Source organism: Eriocheir sinensis, chromosome 7, assembly GCF_024679095.1.
Source record: "Eriocheir sinensis breed Jianghai 21 chromosome 7, ASM2467909v1, whole genome shotgun sequence".
NCBI lineage: Eukaryota > Metazoa > Arthropoda > Malacostraca > Decapoda > Varunidae > Eriocheir > Eriocheir sinensis.
In genome coordinates, this window is record NC_066515.1 from 22196700 (window position 1) to 22206747 (window position 10048).

General features: G+C 40.1%; 1 protein-coding gene across 1 annotated transcript; it reads left to right on the forward strand.

Moving 5' to 3' along the window:
• Positions 1 to 358: 358 nt before the first annotated feature.
• On the forward strand, positions 359 to 8014 carry LOC126994677 (uncharacterized). The gene is made up of 8 exons (XM_050853971.1): positions 359 to 480; positions 932 to 1195; positions 1483 to 1625; positions 1915 to 2119; positions 2532 to 2696; positions 4309 to 6144; positions 6574 to 6681; positions 7166 to 8014. Exons 2-8 carry the CDS (start codon positions 1126 to 1128, stop codon positions 7315 to 7317), a joined length of 2679 nt encoding a protein of 892 aa, XP_050709928.1. The 5' UTR covers positions 359 to 480; positions 932 to 1125; the 3' UTR covers positions 7318 to 8014.
• The last annotated feature ends 2034 nt before the right edge of the window (positions 8015 to 10048 follow it).

A 10048-nucleotide genomic window follows, 5' to 3' on the forward strand; every position in this document is an offset into this window, starting at 1 on the left:
TTCGTCCCCTTCACGCCGTGGGGTAGGCTATTAGAGTAAGCTACAGTTGAGGGCATACGCTATAGCTGCGCGTGGTATCAGTGCTCATCTCCGTCGCATTGCCCCTTGAGCCTGCGGGGGAGGAACCCGTCACTCCGGGGCACAGGGCCAGTGTGACATGCGGGCTGCCACAGTTCACCTTCCCATGGTTTTTACAGATATATCGACCATCCCGAAAAGGAGAACGAGCTTTACATTATTCCCCTTCCTCCAAAAGGGGGTAAAAGTGCTTAGGGTAGCAGTCATGTTCTGAATAGGAATTCACCTGTGGCATCAATTTTGTTTTCTCATTTGGGTGCTGTAATTCTGTGCATTATTTCTGTCTTCTTGAAATAAAGGACACTGGAGTGAAAAGATAGCCTTGCCGAAACGGGAATATATACTTTAGGCCCGCGGTCCCCGGGTAAACACCTGTGTGGCTGTGGCGCAGCACTGTGCGTGGTGAGTACCTGCTGCTGGGGATGCCTTACTGTGTCTTGATGGCTGTACAGGCTTGGGGAATGTCGTCACGGGAAGTACCAGAGGAAAGCTGCGGGGCGGCGTTCTGCGGTGGGCACGGGGCGGGGAGGCCGGGGCTGATGACACGAGTGGGAGGCCTGAGCCGAGGTACAGGGGAGAGTGGAGGCAAAGGGAGGAGCGGTGACTCTTTAGCGTTCCTCCCCTGGCTGGCCCGCCCATCCTCCACAGCATGACAAGGATACATAGGAAAAGTTGGGTGCTGCCACGCCAGCCCACACGTTGATGAATCATGCTTGAAGAGCTAGGTGTGAGGGGCCTGCCTAGACTTCATGTTATGCCTGTTATCGTTTGTATTGCTCTGCCAGCGCACCACGTATTTATAGATCGATAGATTGATAGACAAATTAAAGCTGCTAAGTCTTGACTTTTTCAGGAATGAAGTAAGGTGAGGGTCAGATTCCCATGCCTGGCCCACTCCGCCCGGTACTACAGGAGGAGATGAAACTGCCTGCACCACATATCTGATGAGGAGTGGAGTCATTTCTTCCTAGTGCCAAGAGAAAAAAAACTTTCAGCTCTGGGAAGCACTTCACTAGCCTCCCACTACAGGCCTGGGAGCAGCTCAGCATGAGTACCTCTCCATCCATGCGATTTTCCCTACGTCGTAAACGATCCACAAGATCTGGCGAGAACAGTGGTGAGTCTCCTGTTCTATGTAGATCATAGATATGTTGGTTTTGTTGGTTAATCACACCCTTGAATGGTAGAAATTTGGTGTCATTGCTTAGTGCTCCTAAGCCTCTGAAAAGTAAATAAGGTTAAGAAAAAGAAAATTATTTACTAATAAGAAAGATTAGAACTAAGTTGAATTATAATCTGTAGTGGATAAGATTATTCATCTTGAGAAAAGGTGATCGTTCCATGAGAATATAGTTACTGTAAGGCCCCAGTTTTGCCAGTTGTTCTAAAATGCAGCATTGCCAGGTTCACCAGCCATTAAGAAAAATTCACCAACACTTCCTGAGGCCAAGAAGGAGTCACCCTCTACCCCAAAGTCTCATAAACTTCACCGCCCCAACAACAGACTCAGTCGCTCTGGATCACGCTCCTCACCACAGAGGTCTCGGGTATGAATGAGTGCTTGATATCTTCAAAATCTTGTACATACCTATTATCTTCCACCATCTCTTCATACAATATAACTTTTTCAAAATATAAATCCTATGTGACCGAGAATTGATGAGCCTTTATCCCAGCCCATCAATTTCAAGGCATGAAGTATTGTTATTGTGATGATTGAGTTGGTTTTAGTGATGATTAAGTCAGTTTTAGTCTAGCTGAATCCAATTTCAGAAGTTGTTGAGTCTAAAAATTATAACTTTAAAAAAGACCTTTAATAGCTTTTGTGATTTTCAGGTAAAATCTAGGAAAAAAGATGACAATGAGGAAAAGAACTTACAAACGCCAGCCACTGTCAAGTGGACGCACCCAGATGAGGACAGCTTGCGGCAGCCCTCCCCGGACATGCCTTTCATCAGTAGTCAACTCTGCAGCACTCAAGAGTGTGAGGTGGTGTGGGACTGCGACTCACCTGGGTTCACCAAGGATGATCTTAAGAGAAGTGAGTGACAGTGTTGATGCTCTGTTCTTATAATGAAGTCTTGGGTGGCATCAGAATGGATTGTCTTCTTGCCACTGGCCGGTCTACTGATCACTGTTATACATGAAAAGAGTAAGGTCTCAGAGATTGAAATTAGGTAAAATAAATCTAAGATTGATGTCATCCTACCAGGGAGTACTGATTTCTTTGTAAATGACCTATGTAAATTGCTTTATTAAAGTCATCCATTTTCTTTTACAAACCCTTGTTTGTCTGAGATGTTCTACAGTTAAGTCTACCACTGGTATGGTAAACACAAGGATTCTGTGGTTGCACATGCTAGGAGTAGCACATAGGCCACAGACTGCCTCAAGTGACGAGTGTACATGACTTAGCTGCATGTCCACTACATCCACATTTCTTTACATTCCAGTGCACAGTGGCAGGGAGACAGAATTACCAGACAGACCTGTGCAAATCACCCAACTTCCCCACCGCCAGCTCTTCCCACTCACCCGCTCAAGGGCATCCAGAGCCTCAACCTCAAGCAACACCACGGCCCAGCTCAATGACCTCCTGGACTTCCTCTCAAACAAAGGTGGGTCATTGAAACTATCAATACAATTAATGTATCACCTTCATCCTACAACATTACCACTTCAAGAGGACATCCACGGCCGTATGCTCATCCACCGAAGTTTTCCATCCTAGCAGTGATGCCACATCAAAACCTTCTGTGAAACACTCTTATCTGGTAACACCGAGATCTAGAGCTTTCGGTTAACGTTATTATTTAAGTACAAGCCACATATTTTCGTCAGACTGTTATTTTCAGCCTGATCGTTCCATAATCTTTAAAATAACTGGGCTACATGAGGTCACATTCATTGACTTCAATGCTGTCTGTAGTCACATGGCCCTCTGCTTGTACGCAATAAGAAGAACAATAGGCGCCCATGAATAGCTGTTTGCACCCTGTAGGTAAGCGTTTGTGGCTAAAATCCTTAATAATAGGCCAAAAGCTTGCGAAATATAATACAGTGGGTTGGCAGTTTAATTAAAGCTTGCCCGTATGAACATGTTGTAAGCATCCTGTCCTTTGTACGCAAGAAATCTGAGTAACTTCCCTATACAAACCTTCCTGCCCAGCACAGGAGATGATTATATTTATTGACATAGTACTTACCTCATGTATGAAATATGGATGAGAAAACAGTCGAGTTGACAAGGTGGTGGTCCATGGTCACCGTTTCCAGATTATCGTACTCAGAGCCGCGTATTTACCGGTTTCTGGCCCATAACTGTTGCCAAGAAACACCAATAATTAACCATTTAAATGATAACCATATATGAAGGCAGTTATTGGGGTGATGAAAGCAGTTTTGGGGTCGGAAATCGGCAAACATAAGAGGCAGAGTACGACAATCTGGCAACGTTGTCCACGGTTCAGCTGACAACATTGTTGGAACACGGTGTTGCCACTTCCTCTATGTAAAAAGCGTATAGCTTGAGCAATGGAATATTTCGCAGTTCTTTTAGTTCCACTTTTAAATAAACAAAATGTACGTACTTTTTAGTGTGATAACATAATTCTCGCTCATACGTTTCACTGTACTGAACATATTTTATGCAGTCAATAAATGTGACACCTTGCAAGATAACATCACAACGTTAATTTGCTTCTGCATCAAAGTCTTATAAATGTGTTTGTATCTGTAATTTTTTCCTCTTATTTGGGTCATGGTGGACTGAAATTCATGTATTTTATGCCAATGAAAATATACTAGCACTTGATCATGCATAAATGACAATATAATTCCTTATTATGTCCCAAGGGAAAGGTTCAAGGGAGGTCTGGAGGTACCTTGGAAATGCTAAGTTTTCCTTCGAGGATGATGTTGGGAGACGAGCATACAGCTGCTAGACACCTAACTGAAACTGATGTTGTCCTTTGGCTACTTTTACTGTCCTCTGTTTGCTGGAACACATTGTAGCAATATATTTTGCGTCTCTTTGATTTTGCTCTTGAGCTGACTCCTTCACACAAAAAAATCCCATTCAAGTGACACCTCCTTTTAGCACATAATTTATCGCAAATTTCTTTGGTACCTTTCTCGTGCTAAATACTCTATCTACTGTCCTGTAAGTGTAAAAAGTGATATGTAAGATTTAATGTATTAAGGTTATTCATTTATATATTGTATCCCCAGAGCATGCAGGGAGAAGAGAGAAAGAAAAGGTTGAAAATCCCAACAGTCATCACAAAAGCTTACAACACATAGTTCCTCCAAAGGGGAGCTTCTCAGAAGATGGTTCCTCATCTGAGTCTCAAGCACTACTTGAGCCACTGATGGAAGCCTCTACACAGCCCTTTGAGGTGGCTGGTGCTTCTGGCCTTAAGGAGAGTGACCAAAACCTTCCAAGTGACATTGATGACTCAATATGGGGAGATGACCTCAATCTTGGCATGTGTGACCTAAATGACAGTGCCTTAACAGAGCAGGGTAGCAGCAAGACCAGTAGTAAGGGTGCTAGAGTAGCAAGTAAGGAGGCAGATAGATCCAGGTTGCCACAAGAGACATCAACTGATATTTTTGATGATGATTTGTTCAGTGACTCTGTGATCCTCTCCACACAAGCGGTAGAAGAAGCTATGACTAAAAAGGACACCAAAGATATCACTAATGATAGGAATTATTCATGTGACAGTTCTTTTAAAGAAACTCAACATAGATCTAATAAAACTTTACTTAAGGATGGATGCCAGTACCAAGAAAAAGACAGTGTGAAGAATGTGAATGGGAACTGCAATAAGCCTGAAGTGAATGCCCACAAGGTGATTACAAATAGTTCCACCACTAGTAGTAGAATAATTCCATCAGTAAATATGAAACAAATAAATACTAACTCGAACAACTCCCCACAGAGACAAGTGAGGCGCTCATTTAAGTTTGGACCTTCACCCAAAACTGTAGCAAAGAAAGCTCCTTCATTAGTAACTGGAAAAGGTAACCAACTGCTCACCTCTGTGCCTGGGAACCAGGAACTTTTCAGGAACAGAGATGCAAGAGGTGTTTTGAGAAAAACTGACCCTCTACCTGTACTTAGAACAGAAAAGTCAAGTATGCAAAACTCATCTTCATCACATTTAATGCCAAAAAGTTTATCAAGAGTGCCAGGATCATGCAACAACCTTAATACTCAGATGACAAAGGCTCCTGTGGTGAGGAAATCCCTCTTCAGAAGCAACAACACAAAATCAGAGGAGATAAAGCAGAGGAACAACATTCAGGCTTCTCGTGGTCCACTGCTGCGTTCCCAATCCAGTGGAGACACTCGTATCACCACCTCTTCACCAGTAGGACGCAGGAGTAACAGCTCAGTGGAATTGGACGCTTCCCAGGACCTGGATGATGATGAATTCTTCAAGTCCCTCCTCTCCATGCTTCCTGAGGAGGAGGGAGGCTTTTCTGCTACCCCTGGTGTCTCACTGTCTCCCATCAAGCCAGAAAATCAGTCTTCCCATTTCCAAAAGAGTGCAAACCCATCAACTAACATGAAACATAACACAGGAAATAGAGTAGAGGCCAGAGACAGTAGATTCAATAAAAGGGAAGCATGTATTGTTCCGCCTCAAAATCGCAGTAACGTTCCACCTCAGAATCTCAAGAATGCCCCAACGCAAAATCAATGTAATGTCTTTGCCTCGAATCATAAAGTTCCATCTCAAAATCTCAGTAGAATTCCCTCTCAAAATCTCATTAATGTTCCATCCCTAAGTCTTTGTAATGTTCCCTCTCAAAATATCCGGAAGGTTCTACCGCAAAATCTCAAAAATGTTCCACCTCAAAAGACCCATAATGCTCTGCATCAGAGTCTCACTAATGCTCCACCACATAATTTTGTTAATGGATCAATCCAGACTACTTTAGAGAGAAAAGTTAAGCAAGGAGTAACCAAGCCCCAGTTGAACCCATCAGGGAAAAGACCAGTCCAGGGAGTGAGGCCACCTGGCAGCTCTTCAGCTACAAGAAGTAAACCTCTTGGTGAGTTGCTGAATCTTTTTCTGTAGTTTGTGGTATTTATGTCAGAGTCTTCATTAGCTATCATCACCGTAAATAGTATGTCATTTTCACTACCACCGCCATCATCATCACCACCATTACCATCACCACCACACTTGTATCATTATCTGAATCAGTGTTATAAGCTAATATGTATATTGAAATAAACCTTATGCATTATAATCACACTATCTCAAGATCATTTACTTGAATGAAAATATATTTTTGAGTTCTTGATAGTTTCTAATGAAATAGGCCTTGCACAGCTTGGCCTCACCACCTGAATATTGTACTGTTGCTCACTGCTTCATCTCATACATTAAAGTTGCTTAAAAGAACATCAGATTCATTGATAGCAGTTACAAGTGACAATTCCATCACTAGTCATGTCATTTGCTTTAACTCCCAAAGATACAAACAAGGCAAGAGTTGGTGACAATGAACAGCAGCAAACCAGCGATACGTTTGATGACGGGCTGTTTGAAGATGATGTACTTTCACTCATTGATGAAGTGGAATGTAAGTAAACCTTTGGAGAGGCAGGTATTGTTCCCTCTATTACTAGACATGAAAATACAGTTGGTAACTGTTTGTCTTCATGTTTTGCAGCTGAGTCAACAGAGAAAAGTTAGTCTCAAAGACTTGAAGTATATCATATAATGCTAAAAAAAAAATGTAGGTCGTTTAGGTTTGTTAACAGATGAAAATAGGGAGAGACAAAATGGATTGAGTGTATATATATATATATATATATATATATATATATATATATATATATATATATATATATATATATATATATATATATATATATATATATATATATATATATATATATATATATATATATATATATATATATATATATATATATATATATATATATATATATATATATATATATATATATATATATAAAAGAACCTACATTTTACATACATCAATTTAATCAGAATGATGGACATGTGTATATTTTTAATTTGACATCAATATTTAATTGCAGCCCAGTTTGGCAGTCAGAACACTCCTTCTGAGCCATCCCCAAGTCCACAGTCCTCTCAGCCGCAACAAGTAAAGTGCTCGCAGGATGAAATAGCACGAAAGAAGGCAGCTGCACTGCAGAGAAGGGAGGAAAGAAGACAGCAGCGTAAGTAAGACTGGAAACTGCTACCAGTGCTAGGAAAATTAAGAATTAATATAACTGCAAACGATGACTTCAGATTGTCACTTCCAGTGTACAGTGATAGCCATGTGCCTTCAGACACTCCTGGTCTGTGAATGGTTTTGGTACAGCAGGAAAAGTGTTTCCCTATTTGCAAACCATCAGCCACTGTTTGCAGGCAGACATTCCTTGATCAAATGAGTTGGTACTCCTCTTATGAACCTCATGTCTCCCCAGCTATGATCTCTGTTAAAAGATTTGCTATTATGTTTTTGTTTATAAATGTAGTTAAGCATGTATATATTGTACAAATATATATTTTTGTTTATATCAGATACTGCTAATACATATTATGAATTTGTCAGCATATGGTGTTTCATAATTATGATGGTTATGGTTTCATGAGTAGTTTTTTTTTTTTTTCAGTAAGCTTTTATTGTATTGCTTGTTGAGAATCATTCATGTATATTTTGAAAATACTGAACTGTGAAGAAACTGGCCATGTTTCTAAGAAATCTTAAATTTTTACACTACATTCTTTAGTTGCTAAGATATTGCTCTCAGCTCCCAGAAGGAAACGGCTGTTTGACCATTTCTTATCTACTGACATTTGATTTCACCGCTGAATTTATGCCATTAATTATCAGATCAGTCTTCCAGTATTGCTGCATGTAAATAAAATAGAAACAACATGTGGTTAATTTCCCTGACATAGCTGATATATTTAAGGATTTTTCCAATGATAACATAAATTTTATTAAAGTTAAGGCAAAGCTGGGGGCATACAATAAGCTCTGTGTGGCCTCAGTGCTCATCTCTGTCACATTGGCCCTTGATCTTGCGGTGTGTGTGAACCTGTTACCCGGGGTCACAGGGCATATGGGTTACCACAAATTACCTTCCCCGGATCTCACCAGGTACCCATTCATCAACCAGTTCAAAAGGGAGATGAACAGCTTAGTAAGCTGGACACTGACTGCCCTTGACCAGGATCAAATCAGTTTGCAGATTTGCTGTTAGGCACATTAACCACTACACCACAGACACCAAATCTTATACCTAGTACTTAACCCTTAGGTAGGGGCATGCCTGTCTAAATGAGTAATACAGTATACTCAACCACCTTGAGCTGCATCCTTCATTCCCTCAAAATGAATAATCCTTCTCTCTACTGGACTCACCAAACCCTGAGGAGAGGTTGGAATGCCCTTAACCTTAGTCTTCCCACATGCTTGCTGTGTGTGGCATCCCTTGCATTTTATGATTGAAGGAAAAAAGTATTGAAAATTAAGTTTATTAAAGTACAAAATATAATATTTTTACAATATGTTGTATTACATCATTTATTGCTGTATGAGAAGTTATATCCAAGTCATTACAAAACCCTGTCTACATATTAAGTAATACAATGTAGATAAGACATGATGCTGTTCAGCAACCGATAAAATGTTTTCATACAAGGTAGATATAAAACACCACTGAGTAGAAACTGCTATTGGGAACAGAATTGGTACCCTTATTAATGATGACTTGACAGTTTGAAACCACCTGAAGGCACTTATAGGTTAGCAAAAATAACGATTATGTTCAGTTTAAGCAAATTATTCTCTATGCCCGTGTCACAATTGTTTTAACTTTCCCCACAAAATGGAAATGTTATCATCAATGACAATTTGTACTTATGACAAAGATTACCTTATATTTTTAGTAGTACAAAATATGTTCAAAATGATTTCCTATATTGACTATAAATTTATACATATTGTTTGGTATCTACACATAACAAGGCAAAAGGACAAGTTCTTGCCAACTCTCCAACAAATGTTCCTAAACCATACAAACACAACCATCACTGGCACAGCTTCTGGTGCAGTAGTTTGCTCAACACTTAGGCTTCTATTAATATTAGGGTATCAGAATAACTGACATTTATTTAAGATTTAAAATTTTTGGGGGTCTATTGAGTTGCAGAAATAATTTTTCATGAAGTGGTCAGTTGGTTATTATTGGTAATCTTCAGTGTTTAATGTGCTGCCACAGTGACTGTACCTCATACCTATCAATCTGGCCATGGCATGTATGGCAATGCTGTTTCCGCAGAGTTGCTGATTGACTGGAGGTGCCCGTTCGATGATGTTTTCCATTAATTTTTTTAATTATTCAGCGCTGTAGCATGATTCAAGGGTGTGAACTTATGCTATTTAAAAATATGTGCTATTCCAATGCTTAGACTGAGCAGGTTTCTTAATTTTTTATTATTATTGCTCGCAAACCAAAAAACTCGTAAAACAAAAGGATCACACATTAGAGCAGAAATGTAAGCAGCCACAAGAGTGCAGCTGCTACCTCTGTGAGTGTACAACACTGACTGAGACCCCATTCCCATTGTTTTCTGCTCGGAGCACTCTCATCTTGCAGTGAACAAAGGGAACCCACTCTCGCATCTTCGACCTGTACAAACAAGATGCTCTTACACCAAGTCACCGCTCGTAAAGTGGTAAGGCACTCATAAACCAAGGTATTACTGTGTGATATGTTGTAATACTTTGATCACTCATATCTATCTGACTATGAAGATTTTACTGTTAGTAAATATATAACAGATCTTCTATTGATTTTGACAATCATATTATTGAAACAATCAGTATTACACAGTATCAGTATAAAAAAAAACTAAATCAAACAGGCATCTCCTGCCAACTTGCTAGCAACAAGGCAGGAACA